We start from the raw sequence: 19,393 nt of genomic DNA, 5'->3' as shown, positions 1-19,393 counted from the left end.
AGCATGTCCCAGGGATTCCATGGCAATGCTACTGGCCCCCCTCACTTTTGTGGGGTCTCCTGCCAGCACCAGCAAGGATATGGAGCTGGCCCAGGGGGCAGGGCCTGCCGCAAGGTCAGCAGCCACTTCCTACCACCCCACCCCCCACCTCCCGTGCTTCCCTTCACCCTGGGCAGGGAAGGTGGGGGGTGGAAAGCAGGGAAACTGGGAGGGGAAGGTGTGGGGAGGATGGCAGGGGTACCGTGAGATATGAAGAGTGAAGTCAAGGGTACCGTGACGTCGAAAAGGGTGGAAAACACTGTTCTAGAAGCACACTGAAACACTATGGAAATGGCCTTGTTCTATCACTGTAGATAGCAGAAAGATGTGTAAACACCAACTGAACTTTTTCACTGCTTTTAACTCTACCTAAATTCAAGAGAATTGGTCTCAGAGAAGCAGCATTTGGTGTGCATGAGGGTAAATACAGCAGCTTCTTCTATATAACTGGAGTAATGCGTTTTTCTTTCCTGATGCAGTTTGAGGTATGAAGACATTTTTAGAAAGAAGCACCTGTGAGTCATACACCTTGTGTAAACTCATTACTTCTCTGTGACAGATTAGGAGACACGTAGATCTGTCATAAGCAACAGGAGCTGGTCCAGCTCTGATTCTGGTTAAGATAGTGACAAAACTGAGAACAGGTAAAGAAAAAGAATCTAGGGAAACCTGATGAACAGTTGTACAGACCAGTGATTCTCAACTTTTCATCTCTTGCGTGTGTCAAGTCACAGTTGACTTATGATGGCCTTGTAGGGTTTTCAAGGCAAGGGACGTTCAGTGGTGGTTTGCCATTGCCTGCCTCTGTGTGGGCTGAGAGAGTTCTGAGAGAACTGTGGCTGGTTCAGGGTCGCCCAGCAGGCTTCATGTGGAGGAGTGGGGAGCTGAGCCCAGTTCTCCAGATTAGAAGAAGGCAGTGGCAAACAACCTCTGAACGTCTCTTCCCTTGAACTTGACGGCATGTTTACAGATCCTGCTAGCTGCAGCTGATTTAGAGTATAATGATATACATTTTTGGCATATAAGCTTTCGTAGCATTTCTACACAGCTGGGAGTAAGCTAGTCAACACAATATCAGAGGTACAGGTAAAGTCAACAGTAAGAACATAAGAACATAAGAACAAGCCAGCTGGATCAGACCAGAGTCCATCTAGTCCAGCTCTCTGCTATTCGCAGTGGCCCACCAGGTGCCTTTGGGAGCTCACATGCAGGATGTGAAAGCAATGGCCTTCTGCGGCCTTCTCCTGAGCACCTGGTCTGCTAAGGCATTTGCAATCTCAGATCAAAGAGGATCAAGATTGGTAGCCATCGATCAACTTCTCCTCCATAAACCTGTCCAAGCCCCTTTTAAAGCTATTCAGGTGAGTGGCCATCACCACCTCCTGTGGCAGCATATTCCAAACACCAATCACACGTTGCGTGAAGAAGTGTTTCCTTTTATTAGTCCTAATTCTTCCCCCCAGCATTTTCAATGAATGCCCCCTGGTTCTAGTATTGTGAGAAAGAGAGAAAAATTTCTCTCTGTCAACATTTTCTAACCCAGAACCATTGGGGGGCGGAGGGTTTTTTCCCATTCCCCACCCCAGCCCCCCTTTTCCATTTTTACAATTAAAAAATTGGAAACGTTACTCAGCCTTCTATCCTTCTGAGGGGGTTAAAATTCTCCACTGGGGGGGAAATTTAGACAGTTGGGCGAGGCAAATGGCAAACCACTCCATGAACACAGCCTACCTAATAAACGTTGTGATGTGATGTCACCCCATAGGCCAGCAACTGTCAAAACCACGCATCGCATGTGCATGTTCAGGGGAGGCCAGGAGAATGTGACGCCTGTCCTATGTGCATTCCTCTTGATTGCTGTGCTTGCCTTAAGCTTTATTTGCTATTCAGAGTCACAGGTTTGTTTGTTTTTTTCTCTGAGCCCCCTTCCGCACATGCAGAAGAATGCACTTTCAATCCACTTGCCAGCTGGGTTTTACTGTGTGGAATAGCAGAATCCACTTGCAAACCATTGTGAATGTGGATTGAAAGTGCGTTATTCTGCATGTGCGGAAGGGGCCTTAGTAAGTGTAACCAGAACAAAGGCTCCTGCAAGCAAGGAGTTACCGTGTTTCCCCGAATATAAGACAGTGTCTTATATTAATTTTTGCTCCCAAAGATGCACTATGTCTTATTTTCAGGGGATGTCTTATTTTTCTGCTGCGCAGCTGCATGCTCTGGTGTTCTGTTCGACGGGCACGCTTCCAAACAAAAACTTTGCTACGTCTTACTTTTGGGGGATGTCTTATATTTCACACTTCAGCAAAACCTCTACTACGTCTTATTTTCCGGGGATGTCTTATATTCGGGGAAACAGGGTAGTCCCAGCAGCTTCTGGTCGGCTGGCAGCCAGAGAGCCAAGTTTTCAGTCAGAGCTGTGAGGACTGAAACTCAGGCTGAGGCAGGGAAAGCTGAGAGATGGCAGTGGAGTGAAATGCGCCGTTCTCTGAGTGAAAAAGCTTTCTCTTCGTGAGGGGATGAATCAGGCTGACCGGGTGGTCTGTTCTGAGTTCACAATATGCGAGTATAACGCTGAAAACACACTGGTGACTGTTTTATCTCGGGGGGATACACTGAAGGAAAATTAGGACAAAGGTTTACTGGCTAGTGCAGGGGTAGGGAACCTGCGGCTCTCCAGATGTTCAGGAACTACAATTCCCATCAGCCTCTGTCAGCATGGCCAATTGGACATGCTGGTAGGGGCTGATGGGAATTGTAGTTCCTGAACATCTGGAGAGCCACAGGTTCCCTACCCCTGGGCTAGGGGAAAGTCGGGGAACAGTTCCCGAGCCTAATTCCATGGTGGAGGTGGGTTTCCACACATATGCGGAAAGGGCCTATGATGGGCTGGATCTAAGGTTTGTTTTCATTGGGGGGGGGTGTAGAAGGTCAATTTTCACTGATTTCTTCCTCTTATCACAGATCCTTTATTTCCCCTGCATTCTGTTTCTGAGGGTCCCTATCCCCCGGAAGTGGACTTTTCTGGAGCTCCATGAACTGCAGTGGGAGAGGGAATCAAGAAGGATCCACTCCACTGCCAGAAATATCTTCCATTAGAAGAAACTGAACTTTGGACCCAGCCCAGTATTAATACTAGGCTGGCAAGAAGCAACATAGAAGGATAATAGAAATAAGTTGCATCAGACTATAACCTGTGAATAATATCTAAGGGTCACCCCTAATCAAGTTTCACATGAAAAGATATGGAAGTGCCATCACACAGGAAAACACTTAAAAATACAACAAATCTTTGTAAATGAGAAAAATGAATTTGACTTAACAAGGCTTCTCCCATTCTGAAATATTTCACAACAGTAGCATCAGAGAACACTGGCAGGTGAACAGAAACACTGCCAACTGCTGAAGGACGATATTATCAAACTGAAGTAAAACTGTGGTAAAAGCATTGTCGAAGGCTTTCACGGCCGGATTCAACTGGTTGTGGTGGGCTTTTCAGGTTGTGTTCTGGTGGATTTTGTTTCTAACGTTTCGCCTGTATCTGTGGCTGGCATCTTCAGAGGTGTATCACAGAGGGAAGTGTGTAACAGACTTCCCTCTGTGATACACCTCTGAAGATGTGGTAAAAGCAGTTTTTATATGGTACATCAGCATCCTGCAGGCTTAAACTGCAGAGTCAGATTTACAGAATTTGGCCAGAGAAAAACAGACCACTGAACTCCTATATTGTATAACTAGATTACTGCTGTTGAGAGAGACTAGAATTGCTTGTTCCTGCATTTGTAAATAAAGTTTATTGTGTGTGTTAAGTGCCATCAAACTGCTTCCGATTGAAGGCGACCTTATGAATCAGGGTCCTCCAAACGGTCCTATTGTTAACAGCCTTGCTCAGGTCTTGCAAACTGAGGGCCACGGCCTCCTTTATAAAGTCAATCCACCTCATCTTGGGCTTCCTCTTTTTCTGCTGCCTTCAGCTTATCCTAGCATAACTGTGTCTTCCAATGCCTTCTCATAATGTGACCAAAGTAAGATAGCCTCATTTTAACTTCTAGGGACATACTTTCTCATCCCAATGAAACTGACTCCATGAACTTCCCACTATCCCTAGAAAGGAGGATAACGATATAGTGTTCAAGCCAACAAAAGAAAGCATGTAACTTGTCATCTCCAGATTATCCTGAGGCACTTCATCAGGTATCAATCATTCACTTCTAGCCTTAAGCTTGGATCAAAATTAGCAGAAGCTTGCTAACAATGGAAGTATTCACAGCCCAATCTAAAGCATCGGGCACCCAGACACAGTGCTGCACCTGTGCCACCCCGTCGTTCCCAAGGAGGCTTTCCGGTGGTGTGGGGAAGCAAAGAACACAACAAAGTCTCCTCACTGCAGGAAAGCCCCCACTGGCCTTCATGGGCTTAAGAGTCCCGTTTGAATGGGGGAGAGTGAATCCATTTGTGGGAGTGCCGCACAGTCTTATGAATGGATTTGCCCTCCCTGGCGCAGTTACCATGGCAGAAAAGCAATTTTGCCAGTGTGCAGCTGCCATGGCCCTCCCTGGTGCTAGGATACAATGTCAGACACAGTACCAGTGTCCCAGCACTCCTGCCACCACTAGTGAGGTGAGAGCAGGTCAGTGGAGGAGCCAACGTTAGTTGGCTTCCTCCTGGCCATTTGCCACCTTATGCTGGCAGCTGGGACTTTAGACTTAGGGCACCTAAAAAGGTGCTGTAAGTCTACTGAAACCCATGGGAGCTTCTCAGTGGTGGGGAGGCTTTTTTGTTTTGTGCAACAGGTGCAATGGATGGGTAGACACCAACTAGCATCAGCCCTCGCCCAGACCAGCCCCGCTATGCTTGTGGCAGTGGTGTAGAGACACTGGCATAGTGTTCGGTGCTGTGTTCCACCACCATGGAGGGCTGTGCTAAGTGCCCGAAGGTAGATCCACCCCTCTGCTAGGGTAAGTGCCCTGGAACGGGCAAATCCACCAGCCTGGCACCACACACACACACACCCCCCCCTTTGAATGGGGCTGTTTGACAATCAAACCTATTGCCAGGAGGAGAGAAGAGTCTCCCTTGAAGGATATCTTCCAGAAGAGGCCATCAATTTGTGATGCTTTGGATCTAGGATACCTTGCACTGGTTTGTCTAAAAAGACCTCCATGGACCTCTAGACCTCTAGGATTCCATAACAAGAAGAGGTGAAAATAGAAGAGAAATCTTTTAGTTACACCATTTTAAAACCCATTGAAATCAGTAGGCTTGGAAGGGTGTAATTCTGCTTAGGATAGCATTGCCAGCTTTCAAAAGCAGCCCCTCTCCAATATGTTTTCAAACAAACAAGCTTTGGACAAGAGCAGGGCTGGTAACAGTGATGGTGCATCTTGCCATCTTGTTATTCAATCTTTTTAACTGGTTGTATTATATCTGTTAATTTATTGATTTTAAGTGGTTTTATATTGTATTGGGTCTTATTTTGCTATATTAATATGTTGTAAACCACAGATGTCAAACTCGTGCCCCTCCAGATGTTATGGACTACAGTTCCCATCAAATCATTCAATAAATTTGAAAAAAAGATTAAACTCCTTCATGAGCTACGGCATTTCTAAAAAGACTTCACTGAGCTGCCATAATTTCTGTCAGCGCATGTAGTACCGAATGACTAAGAAAATACCTGAATTGAAACTATTCCAGTCTAGCAGTTTGTATGATCTTGTGTTACCCATAATTCCGACAAAGGCTGAGTTCAAAACAGCAAATTAGTAGATCAGTTAAAGCAGCAGAACAGTGAAAGAAAGCCAAAACAAACACACTACTAACAAGAACACAACTGAATACACCATTCCACAGGAACGGGAAAAACACAGACAGCAAAGTTAATAAGAGGTTGAAATAGGAAAAAAGGAAGAAAGCAAGGAGCATGCTGTATCAATCTAGTTATAGTCATCAAATTAGAAAAAGAACTTGAACAACATTTTTTAATAATGCACATTTACACATTATCTGTCACCCACCTTCCCCTTCATTTCCTTATCAAAACATTCCACGGTTAAAAGAAGTTGGACACGGCAGGAAACTAAATCTGACAATCCTCCAGTGGGGCCGTCATCTGTCTTTCGTGCCACACAGTGGATTTTTTTTTCCTTGTAATGCAGGATTCATGAAAGAAGAATGTTGTTTTGACTGCAACGCAGCAGAGTATTATAATTTTTTGTGGTCAAGGTTTTTCAGCATCAAATAGGGGAGGGGAAGAGGCCTACACTGAATGGGAAAGTGATCTGAATAGGTGGCATATTAGCTGTGCAGGTCACAGTCAGTGGATCAGGACCAAAAGCGCAGCTGCACCCTGAGCTCCTGAATGAAGATGATCAGCATCCACATACAAACCCTACTGCTGTACAGGGGCATGGGAGGAGGGGTAGCATGTTCTTGCTGGAGGGGGCAAAAGCAAATATCCATTCTGAACAGAAGCTAGAGGACATTCTGGAAGTCGGCAGTCCCCTTCCTCAGGAAGTGAGAGACAGGAAGTTAGAAATTATCCATGCAAAGGGACTCCTCCTGCCTAATTGGGAACAGCCTAGAAACCCAGGGACTTCAATGAGAAGCGACAGAAGAGAAGAAGGAGGAGAAGGAGGAGAAGGAGAAGGAGGAGGAGAAGGAGAAGGAGAAGGAGAGGAAGAAGAGGAAGAAGAGGAAGAAGAAGAAGAAGAAGAAGAAGAAGAGGAGGAGGAGGAGGAGGAGGGAGGAGCTGGATTTATATCCCCTTTCTCTCCTGCAGGAGACACAAAGGGTTTACAATCTGCCTTGCCCTTCCCCCCTCACAACAAACACCCTGTGAGGTGGAGTGGGGCTGAGAGAGCTTCGAGCTGTGACTAGCCCAAGGTCACCCAGCTGGCAGGTGTGGGAGTGCATAGGCTAATCTGAATTCCCCAGATAAGCCTCCACAGCCCAGGCGGCAGAGCTGGGAATCAAACCCAGTTCCTCCAGATTAGATACACAAGCTCTTAACCTCCTACGCCACTGCTGCTCCAAGAACAAGAATGATCTATCTAAACTTATGAACCAGGTATAAATGGAGCGGCTGGGTATATCTTATTTTGTTGATGCACATTTTTAACATTTTTACATTTATTATGATGCATTTTAATGGTTTTTAGGATCATAAGCTGCTTCAACCCTCTCAGTCATCATGGCAAGCTTGGGGAAAGCCTGTGGAAATAACAGACTGACCCAAATCTTTCAACACCTCCCACAAGGAGAGTGTTTTGCAGTGAGACAGCACCTGTTGAGGCAGTTTTCAGATATCTTTGTTTTATCTGAAAAGAGTGGTGGAGATGATCTATCCTCCCCAATGTAGAACATAGAACATAAGAACTATGGCCTAGCAGGATCGAATGAGTCCATGATGGCACTGCTTTTCGCAGTGCTTCCAGGTGCCTTTGGGAGCTCACAGGCAGGAGGTGAAAGCAATGGCCTTCTGCTGCTGCTGCAGCTGAGCACCTGGTCTGCTAAGGCATTTGCAATCTGAAATCAGGAAGGATCAAGAAAAGAGTTTCAAGATAAGTATTTTTCCCAACTGAACTTTCCTGGTAAAGCAGTGGACATCTTGCAGCTGTCAACTACTGGAGGTCAAACAGATTCACAGAGGACAGGTGGCTCAGTGGCTGCTAGCCATGGTGATCAATGGAACTTCCACACTCAGAGGGAGTCAACTTCTGAATGCCAGTACCAGGAGAAAACCTCACCCTTGTGATTGGCCCTCCAGAGGAGGTGATTGGCCATTGGATGAGACAGGATGCTAGATAGTCCACCAGTCTGATCCAGCAGGGCTCTTCTTATGTTCTTAGAAAGTACTGAGCTCTTTCTGCTTCTCACTGTGAGAGTAAACTATAAATGGGCTAGCCCTTTACTTCCTCCAACCCCTTCTCCAGGTTCCTCTGAGTTGGTTCCAAGGTCTGAGTGGAAGATTCTACCAGGAACAAGATTCCTGAGTGGAAGATTCCATCAGAAACAGACCAAATAAGCTGAAAATTAGGGTTATACCTCTCTCTAAGGGCATATCTGAACTTCTACTGAGAGTAATGTGGAATATTTCATGAGGAGGCAAGAATGAACAGGGCAGCAAGTAATTCATTTGTTCTCCTGCTCCTCATGACAAGAGTGTCTAAAGCTTTGGGAAAGCACAGGAGAGATCCAGTGCTCTCTTTTACTATCCTTGCTGGCTACTGCTGAATGGAAACAGTGCCCCATCATTCACTTCCATAGAGTTGCATCAGAATGAACTGTCCAGTAAGCCAAGGAACACTTCTCTCCGAGAGCTATGACGATGCCGTCACCTAGACTTAGCTACTCCCTTGCCTGCCACAGCTAAAACCGAGAAAGAAAACGGAGAAATAAAGATGAATGAGAAACTGGTAGGGGCAAGAAGACAGCAACAAGGCTACCAAGAAGAACACCATGATACAGTCCTGGTCTTTGGATAATGGTCATTTCAGTTGTTCCTGCAGCCATCTCCCCCAAAAGGGGACTTCCCACTCCCAAGTGTTGCTCTGCTGCTGTCCAGAAATTTTTTTAGCATAATCCTAAGCTGTTTTAGGAAACTTTGCTCTATTCAGAGTCAAAATAACAGAGAATTAGACATTCTTTTCCCATCTGTTTTAGGTTATGGAGGAATCTGCCAATAGCCAATGCGTAATTACTCAAGGGAAGTTGGAGGGTAAAACTGTACAAGACTGCATTTGAAAGTTCTTGATTAAGTATTAGTAAGCCTTGAAACTTCAGAATCTTGCCAGAAGGCAAAACAAGCAAGCTTACATTTTTGCCCTTGGCTCCAGTGAAATCAGGGTGGAATTACACAGTTTAAGGGCTCACTGAAAACGCTATTGGGTTTCCCCTCAATTCAACTGATAAAACACTTCACAACCTCTTACTTGAAAATACATAATAGACATAGAAACTCAAGTGGCAGTAAGGATCCTCACGATGTAGGGTGGCAGCAGCGTACCAGGATTATGAATCACGATCCTAAGAGCTTCACCGGCTGAGCTGACCAATACGCCCGATGGAGGAGGAAGCCGGGCGTCCATCAAAGTAAAAGAGAATTTCTGTTTGAGAAAACGAGAAGAAATCACAAATGACTTTGTGCCTGATCTGTTCATCACCAGCAAACATGCAGTAATCTTTCCAAACACAAGCAAAGCAGGAGGAGTCGAGCCAAATGCTCCCTTAAGGCTTATGGTACAAGCAAAATGTATGCCATCCATGGGCCACGTCGAGGGTCGAGCAGGCCTCCCAAAGCAGTCAAAAAGCTACTTTCCCCGTCATAATGCGGCTCCTAAATAGGGACACAGTGACCGTTCGTGCTGACGTAACGGAATCCTGAAATCACAGTGGGAAGCGTCCACTGAACTCCACGGAATTTACTGATAAAGTGCATGGGAAGCCATGTTTTTTTTGAAAATGTGGAGACTCAAGCAACTTAGAACCTGATCAGAATAGGTTTACCTGGAACTAAGCCTCAATTATGCATTTCTACCTCACCTACACAGCATTCCAGGTGGTGCTCACTATTATTTTGATATTTAAGCTGTGCTCTGATACCCTTTCCCTTAAAACCAAGTCCCTGCAAAACCAGAACTTCATTCCAAGTGGGCTTTCGGAGGACTTGGTTCTTGTAATACAGTTCTTGTGGTACAGCTGTGCTGGGACTTGCACTGATTCTGCAGAAACAGAATCCCCAAGACTCTAGAGACATTCGCTCACTAACAGGTGGCTTAAACAGGGGGTAAAAGGCTCCCCCCCACCCCGGAAAAGGAGAAAAGCGATATGTAAAATATTTAATCCTTCACACAAGGTCAATGTCGTGCTTTCTTGTGACTTCAGGTATGTCACAGCACAAGGGCATCCTGATCCTTCACGCTGGTGGCACACATTTAACTGGCGCACCTTATAGATGTGGGGAGAGCTGTGGCAATTGTCCAGAGCCTCTGTGTGTCGGGGTGTGTTTTCCCCTGCCATCAAAGGGGTAGGATTGGGTGGGAGAGGACTCTCAACTGGTCAAGGGGAGGGGGCAGCTGGCTTCACCTTCTGATATGTTAATGGACCTTTTCCTTCCCTTTCATTTTCCTTTGATGCTTGGAACTGTTGTTAACTAGGAGGTGCCTTCCCTGGCGCCTTCCCAGCGGGAGGGGGCGGCAGGTGGCTGAGAACAGGCAGGTGGCCTGTTCTGGCCCTGGGATGTTCCACTCCCAAACATCTCTCTTTCCGTTGTGCTATTCTCACATTCCATGGGAAACAGGGAGGGGGGATTTATGGCGGGGACTCTGGGGGAAGTCCCCACCATAAATTTTCGTGGTCTGGCAGAACTGGCTTTCTGAAAGCCAGATACTTGCTGTTATCAATTAAGACTTCTGATCCAGCATCCAGAGTCTGCTGATTGATTTCAGTTTCCAGATCTGACACTCTGCTTGGCACAAAGAAGGTCCCAGCCTCAATCATCTCCAAGCAAACTATCTGATATGAAAGATCTCTACCTAAGACCATGGAGAGGTACTGCCAGCCTAAGTAAACAGTACTAACGGGGGGGGGGGGTGTCTGATTCAGTATGAGACAGCATTGCATGTGTGCGCGCACGTCAGACGGAGCTTCACGTGCGTGCAATACTGCAATGACAAAGTGTGCGATTAAGACAGGCTTCACAAATCTTGAAACTCGGCTGGGATGTTTCATTAAGAACGTCTACAAATGCTGGTGAAAAAGACCTGCCCAGGTAAATTCACTTGGGCCTACCTTGTCAGGACAACCACTAGCAATTACTGCATCCTTTGCCTCCCATCCAGAGATTCATTTTGTAAGCGCCCACCGTGGTAGTGCTTACCGGGTACTCATGATTTATTGGATTTATTGACTGCATTTGTACCCCAGGAACTCAGCGTGGTGCTGAAATGGTTCCTTTCCTCCATTTTATCCTAACAATTAGGCTAAGAGAGACTGGCTCAAAGTCGCTCCGTGAACCAAGACTTCCAGGAGAAAGCAAAATAAGTAATAATGTACTGCTGAAGGCTTTCACAGCCAGAATCGACTGGCTGTTGTGGGTTTTCCAAGTTGTACAGCCACGGTCTGGTAGCTTTTGTTCCTAAGGTTTTGCCCCCATCCATGCCAATATGTTGCAGTAAGCTAAAAGGACTAGACCATGGCTGCAAAGCCCACAAAACCCATAACACAGCTGGTAAATAATAATTTTTAAAAGATAGCTTTCCACCATATGTGGACTTCAAGACAGTTCACAAAACATAATGATTTCCAATGTATTTAGCCGAAGAAGGCTTTCCGGCGGAAGATCACTGGGGTGCTGTGGTGGTTTCGGAGAAACAGCAATAGCGTTCTAGCAGCATTCTCTCCTGACGTTTCGCCTGCATCTGTGGCTGGCATCCTCTGAAGATGCCAGCCACAGATGCAAAGCATCTAAAATACTACTAAGCTTCTGTTTCCCTTAAACCACGAGCTCAAAACAATAATGAATTCAGCTTCCATCACTTATATCAAAGATGAGTAATTTCAATTTTATTGAGTACGGAGCTTATTTATTCCAAATAATGGAATAAATGGGGTTTGGAAATATAGGAACTATTTAAATAGGGTCATTAAACACTTTAACAGTAGTTGATTGCAAGGCAGCAATTTGACTACCACACAGAGAAAGGCTCTCTCGTCTCACTGTCTCTGTTGATGTCATTTGTGCACTTCAGCTCCTCAGACCCAGAGGGCAAAAGAAGGGGAACGCAGCTTGTGATGAGAGAACTATAAGGTCACAAAAATACAGTGTGACTGTCCAATAGATATGAAGCATAGCTACAGCAAGGAAGCCTTTTGGAGTCCAAGGACTAAATTTAAAGGGATGCAGAAAGAAAGAGGGAAGCCTGTAGCTTCAGCCGGTTGTGACGATTTGCTATGAAAATGAGGGAGTCCATCTTGGTTCCGAGGTCAGGCAAAAGGTAGCCCCTCAGTTCAGTATAAGGAGAACGACCATTTTAAAACACTTCACTCAGGTTGATCAGGAACAAGGCTTCCCTGAGGTTTTAAGGGGGACAGTAACAGACTCTAGAGCCGTGGTGGCGAACCTTTGGCACTCCAGATGTTACGGACTACAATTCCCATCAGCCCCTGAGGCTGATGGGAATTGTAGTCCATAACATCTGGGGTGCCAAAGATTCGCCACCACTGTTCTAGAGATACAAAGGATCCAGGTAACAGAATTCACCTGCACCTTCTCACTGGCTCCTGTTCCAATAGGACGATTTATATATTTATAATGCATGTAGAAGTAAACAGCGCATTTATGGGGGGAAAGGAGGTTGGCTTCCATGTGCATAAATGCAAAAAGAAAGAATGGAAGTCATGCAGCAATGCATTATTTCATAAGCTTCCTATATTGTGCGGAGAGAAAAAAGATAAACAGTCACCACCTGTGATGATTCCTGTGATATGTGAGACAAATGAAAGATGTTCCTAATCAAGGACCACAAGGCCTGCATTCTGGGTAATTTATGAGATTAGTTCAGGAGCCTCAAAATTATTCCACAAATGTGAAAACAGTATCGGGGTGGGGTGGGGTGGGTGGGGTGGGGTGTGTACTGGGGACTGTTCAACGACTGAAACTTTTAAACATTTCTCAAGAAGCCTCAAAAGGAGATACACGAAACTGCCCTGGTTAACATTTCAGAACATTTATTTTACAAAAAGGTCTCTATAATCAAGAACATGGGAAATCTGTTCCCCCTACAACTTGTCACAGGAGAAATAACAGTAGAAATCAAAGTGCAGGGGCCCCTGCCCTCCCCACCCCACAGACGTTCTTTTTGCCTCTTGGCCCTAGCCGCTCCTACTTATATTGTAGTCTGCAGAACTGGTACCACCCAGGGATGCAGTCAAACGTTTCTGCAAAACCCAAGGAAACCAGTGGAGGAAACCAAAGGAGCAGCTGCTTTTGGTCTGACATGCTATGGACCAGCTAAGAATAGGTTTGACTTGAACAGGCATGGGAGAAGAAAACAGGGCCCCTTCCGCACTCGCAAAATAATGCTTTTTCAAACCACTTTCACAACTGTTTGCAAGTGGATTTTGCTATTCTGCACAGCTTCAAAGAGCACTGAAAGCAGCTTGAAAGTGCATTATTCTGCATGTGCGGAATGAGGCCAGGTGTCTCTTATACCATATGTAAAACACAGCAATCAGACACACACATTAGCAAAAAAGGTTTGATATGATTGTTTTTGTGTTTGAAAATATGCTGTATAAGCTCATCTCTCAAAAGATTTACCACATTTCCTAGAGACTGTTTATGCCTTTGTTTGATCAATGAAATGCATACAAAAGATTTTCCCTTGAAACTTTTTAAAACAAGTATTCAAGAAGCTTCATAGCATATCCATTTGAAATGACAAGAAATCAATCCCACAACACATTTTAAACTATTAAGACAAGGGCGTGATGTAAAGCTTTGGGCGTGTGTTAGTTCCTTTTCAAATTAAACTTCAGAAAACAAAGCTATGTGTTTGGAATGAAATGAAAAGTTAAGTGAAATGCACAGTCATGCAGATCGTTGGTTGAGCAGGATTTGGGTTTGCTACATGGTCTCAGAAAAAAATATATTTTAAATTTTGCATATGGAGGATTTTTTTAATAAGGGACCCAAAGAAAAGGTTACCAAAACAACCCCAAATTTCTTAAAATAAAAATTCCAAGCTAGAAAAGAGGGTCTCAAAATAAAACACAAAAAGAAGGTTTGAAGGTAATGTCACACAACGGCTTAGAACATACCCGCCTTCTACAGAACCTATGGGGCGATCCTCCCTTAGCAACAGGTAACACAAGAAATGAAAAGAGAATCATCCACTTATAACAGGTTCAATGTCGTGATTCATATTTTGAATTAGTCCACATTTATAATAGAGCGTGTATATATATTTTCAAGTATGTCACATCAAGCACAGTCCTCTAAATTCAGGTTTTAACACTGATCATTAATGAAGAAACCTGTGACTTATCGAGAGTTTCAAACTGGGCTCAGATCCAGTAGGCTCCCCAACTTGTTGAGGGGTCTGCTTTTGAAATTAAGCTTAAACACTGCGTTCACGAGATTGTACTTAAGCAAAAAGAGATATTAAACACGGGTTATCAGTGTATTGTCGAAGGCTTTCACGGCCGGATTCAACTGATTGTTGTGGGTTTTCCGGGCTGTGTGGCCGTGGTCTGGCAGATCTTGTTCCTAATGTCTCGCCTGCATCTGTGGCTGCCATCTTCAGTGGTATATCACAGAGAGAAGGGTGCTTGTCTCTGGGATACACCTCTGAAGATGGCAGCCACAGATGCAGGCGAAATGTTAGGAACAAGATCTACCAGACCACGGCCACACAGCCCGGAAAACCCACAACAACCATGGGTTATCAAGTTCTGAGGAAACAACAACACAGACATTGACATGGTAGAGGTCTGTACAATCTAGAGATGATTTCAAACTGGATCTGCCTTTAATTTTCTCGTGTGGAAGAAGATGACACCCGCCAGAAGGCAGGATCGAGAACAGTTGCTTGCAGAAAGAAACATTCAACAGTTGACACAGAGAAGTTTCTACCACAGTTGGCTTTAGACACTCATACACAGGAGTAGGTTTTCCATGCTTTTCTTACCCTTTGCTCCAGAGCCGACTGAGTCTGTTGTCTTAACAGAGCTTTTAAGGGGCCCCCTTCTTTTCCAGCACTCCCACTGCCCATTCCTAAAGAACATTCACATATAAGTAACAGCCAAATGAAAGAGTTAAATAATGCATCACTCTGATTCTTGGGGGCGGGGGGAGGATGTTGGGACTATGAACAAACATATTTGCAAGTACAAAGAGTTAACTTTAGATGCTGATGTGCCTTTAATACAAAAGTCATGCATTATAAGAAAAGTATGATACTTTCGCCGTTGTTTGGTTTTAAAATCTATGGGTTGGATCCAGCCAGCTTTTTTCATCCTGTAGAGTTGCCCTCTTTACTACAGTCTCTGTCAGTACAACCTTTCTGGGGGGTCCCTCCTCCCTTTTTCACCAATGGAAAAGCTAGATCCAACCCCATGTACTTAATCAAAAGTGTAGAGTCCACTAAAACTGACACTAAAGTAAATGCATACCAGATAAAGGGAATTTGATTTGAACAGGAATAAAGGTTGGAAGAAGAAGAAGAAGAAGAAGAAGAAGAAGAAGAAGAAGAAGAAGAAGAAGAAGAAGAAGAAGAAGAAGAAGAAGAAGAAGAAGAAGAAGAAGAAGAAGAAGAAGAAGAAGAAGAAGAAGAAGAAGAAGAAGAAGAAGAAGAAGAAGAAGAAGAGGAGGAGGAGGAGGAGGAGGGGAGGAGGAGGAGGAGGAGGAGGAGGAAGAAGAGGAGGAGGAGGAGGAAGAGGAGGAAGAGGAGGAAGAGGAGGAAGAGGAAGAAGAGGAAGAAGAAGAAGAGGAGGCGGAGTTTGGATTTATATCCCCCTTTCTCTCCTGCAGGAGACTCAAAGGGGCTGACAATCTCCTTGCCCTTCCCCCCTCACAACAAACACCCTGTGAGGTAGGTGGGGCTGAGAGAGCTCCGGAAAGCTGTGACTAGCCCAAGGTCACCCAGCTGGCATGTGTGGGAGTGCATAGGCTAATCTGAATTACCCAGATAAGCCTCCACAGCTCAGGCGGCAGAGCTGGGAATCAAACCCTGTTCCCCCAGATCAGCGTGCACCTGCTCTTAGCCACTACGCCACTGCTGCTCCTATTTGGTCGATATTTGGTCGTTCTGTCACCAATGATGCCTTTGCCAGGGTTCCATAAGAAGGATTCTATCTTTCACATTCATGTCACCAGTTACAGTAAAATGTTCATGAAATGCATCGTATTAAAGGTACTCGTCATACTGTAAGCTAATGAGGGCACTGGCTGGGAATAAGAAATTCTTGCAAGCAAGGATCATAAATCTTTCCTGTATTCCCCTCCCCCGGAACAGTACCTCCTGGCCCAGATTCATGGGGTCACGAAACTTACACTGTTTAGAGCAGGGGTGTCCAACTCTGGCGCTCCAGATGTTCATAGACTACAATTCCCATCAGCCCCTTCTGGCGTGGCCAGTTGGCATGGCAGGGGCTGATGGGAATTGTAGTCCATAAACATTTGAAGCACCAAAGGTGGACATCCCTGGGTTAGAGGGCTGCAGCGAGGAGTGTGGAGGAGGTCAAATCACACCTCCTCTCTCTTCCACAAGATGCAGGAGAGTGTCGTGCATCAACACATGAGTGCTTGAGGAAGAACAAAGCATTTAACAAAGACAATAATAAGCATTCCAAGAAACTGTCTATTTAAAAAAAACTAAGCAATATGAAAAAAGATCCACACATGTAATAATTTACCTACTCTGAAACATTCGGGTAGCTCTATTGAATACGTCCCCATAAATTACTATTTCTAGAAGGTGCTGATTTTGTCAAGACACCTGAAACACAGGTGGAAACGCTACCGCTTGCCACTTCACAACACACACGGAATCATGGATTTGTCAGTGGCTCAATCCATATTAGCTAATGATTCTCAACATGACTCTTGCTAACATCTCTCCAGGGGCTTGCTAACTTTCTTGAGGCAGGGGTCTGCAACCTTTTTGTGCCTGCGGGCATCTTTGGAATTCTGGAAACTGGAAATCTGCCAGGTACCATCACAAAATGGCCGTCAGAGTGGGAGGAGCCAGTCACAAAATGTCAGGGATCGAGGTTGTGTAAAACTGGAATAGTAATTCTTCAATGTTTCAGGCAGAAGCTCTGTTTAACACAAGGCCTTTTAATCTGCACGCCCAATCAGGAGCCCTGCTAGGGGAAAGCTCCGCTTGTCCCAAACCACTTTCTAAAAGCACTTGGCGGGAAACAGGAAGGAAGAAAAGTTGTTTTTATAACCTACTTTGCTCTTTAAGGAGTCTCAAAGGGGCTTACAAATGCCCCACAACAGATACCTGGTGAGGTAGGTGGGGTTGAGAGTTCTGAGAGAACTGCGACTAGCTCAAGGTCACTCATGAGGCTTTGTGTGCAGGAGCGGGAAACAGATCCAGTTCGCAAGGTAAGAGTTTGTCACTCGTGTGTAGGAGTGGGGAATCAAATCTGGTTTTCCAGATGAGAGTCCGCTACTCTTACCCACTATACCATTGGTACCATGTTGCAGACGTCTGGTCTCAGTGGTAACATGTAAAGGGTCTTGATGGAACTAGGGGTGCAGTGGGGGGGACCAAGGAATTGCAGAATGCTCCCTCTCAGTTGACCGACTAGGAAAGCACTTGGGCCATCCCAAGCAGGCGTGACAGAGCTCTGAGCTCTTGGACCGGCCACGGACACAAACTTTCTTAAGTCTCCAGGCTCAGAATCCTCGTCCTGTGGGCATCGGCGAACACAATCTCCTCTTCCTTTGGAAGCTGAAACCAAACAACATCTCTTCCTCGAAGCAAAGAGCCAGGCCTGGCATCCCTGTGTCTTCTCAGTGCAGTAGGGGCTTCCCGACAACCCTGTGGGCACCACCCTTCACATATGCAGGGAGCATCCATTTGGAAGTGGGCACAACCAAAAATGGCTTTTGTGGGGGTGGGCTGTTGAGGAGTTCTGTAAGGAGGTCCTCGGGCATCTGTTTTACTGTAGCAAAACAGATGCCCGAGAACCTCCTTACAGTACCACTCAACAGTTCACCCCCGCAAAAGTCATTTTTGGTTTGCCCACTGTCCTTTTTTGACATTTCAAACAGTATCCACAATCTTAATAAGGCTGTGAACATCAACGGTCCAAATCTATACCACATTAATTCCCAGATGTATTAGGAATGCCAAACAATGACTAAAATCTTACTTAAGGAAATATTTTTAGCTGCTTTTGGATAAGGAAACAAAATATTAGCATCTGTATAGTCCCCATTCTGCATTGTTAAAATGATCAAATCGGGCTTGAAATTAAACCTAACTTCCAAGAGGCTATACAATACTAAAATGAGGCGAGGGGGGGAACAAAATGGATGGCGTTAGCGGAGGCGAAGTGTATTCCCCCAAAATAATAATTTCAAACAACAGACCAACCAAAGCACTAATCGGTACAAAGCAAACAGTAACAAGGTGTGCAAGGCAACTTAGCGATTTGAGGGGGGGGGGGAGGAGAAAAGAAGTTTGAAAATAAAATCACAGAGGTGTTTTTAAATTGCAGATACGACACAGCTAACTAATATGGCTGATGGCAACATGAGTTCAACAGAATGACACAAATGGAGGAAGAAGCGTTTGTTCCGAATGAAACAGGGGAACGTTTACAAGTGAAAAGAGAAGAGGTAACAATTAAAAACAAAAGTCCAATTACTGACACAGTAAAAATTTTGGAGAAAGGGGGGGCAATCAGAATTGTAAACAAACAAACAAACAAATGAGATTTCCCCTTAAATATTAACGAAACTGTTTTCCCCTTTAAAAACGTTTGAGGTGAATTGAAAGAGCTGGTTCATCCAGGTTTGGAAATTCTTGGGAGATTCGGGGTTGCAGCTTGGGGAGGGCGGGGCGTAATGTAGGGATTTCGGACTCCAGGTAAGACCTGGGGATCCTCCAGAATGACAGCTCATCTCCAGGCTACAGAGATCAATTTCCCTGGAGAAAACGGCTGCCGCACAGATTCTATGGAAGGGGTGTCCAACTCTGGCCCTGCAGATGTTCATGGACTACAATTCCCATCAGCTCCTGTCAACATAATGTTGGCGGGGGCTGATGGGAATAGTAGTCCATGATCATCTGCAGCGCCAGAGTTGGACAGCCCTGCTCTAAGAACATAATAACATAAGAACTAGCCTGCTGGATGAGACCAAAGTCCATCTAGTCCAGGACTCTGCTACTCGCAGTGGCCCCCCAGGTGCCTTTGGGAGCTCACGTGCAGGATGTGAAAGCAATGGCCTTCTGCTGCTTATTTATGAATAAGTTAAAGAGCACTGGTCCCAAAACGGATCCTCGGGGGACACCACTCCCTACATCTCTCCATTGTGAGAACTTCCCATTTATACCCACCCTTTGTTTCCTGTTCCTCAACCAGTTTTTAATCCAAAGGAGGACTTTCCCTCTTATTCCTTCATTGCTGAGTTTTCTCAACAGTCTCTATGGCATTGCGCCTGCTGAAGTCACTATCTTCCCACAGCTCCACCCCCAAACCTCCAGGAGATTTCCAACCTAGATCTGGCAACCCTTCTCCTATTCTCCGCCAGCGTAGATAATGCTATCAGATCCGCCTTCCAAAGCAGCCATTTTCCTACATGGGAACTGATCTCTGTCCATTGGAGACCAGTTGTAAT

At 45.3% G+C, this 19,393-nt stretch overlaps 1 protein-coding gene across 1 annotated transcript in view; it reads right to left on the bottom strand.

Moving 5' to 3' along the window:
* Window positions 1-19,393, bottom strand: part of C2CD5 (C2 calcium dependent domain containing 5) — a 103,756-nt gene that overhangs the window by 47,531 nt on the left and 36,832 nt on the right. Inside the window, exons 9-11 of the mRNA XM_048501490.1 lie at window positions 14,727-14,812; window positions 13,839-13,890; window positions 5,714-5,779 (exon numbers count right to left, since the gene is read on the bottom strand). Of these exons, the coding sequence (XP_048357447.1) occupies window positions 5,714-5,779; window positions 13,839-13,890; window positions 14,727-14,812 (204 nt within the window). The remainder of the gene's footprint in view (window positions 1-5,713; window positions 5,780-13,838; window positions 13,891-14,726; window positions 14,813-19,393) is intronic.

The sequence above is a fragment of the Sphaerodactylus townsendi genome, linkage group LG06, assembly GCF_021028975.2.
Source record: "Sphaerodactylus townsendi isolate TG3544 linkage group LG06, MPM_Stown_v2.3, whole genome shotgun sequence".
In the NCBI taxonomy this organism is placed as follows: domain Eukaryota; kingdom Metazoa; phylum Chordata; class Lepidosauria; order Squamata; family Sphaerodactylidae; genus Sphaerodactylus; species Sphaerodactylus townsendi.
The sequence above is the reverse complement of the archived record's forward strand: the minus strand, read 5'-3'. Positions and strand labels throughout refer to the sequence as shown.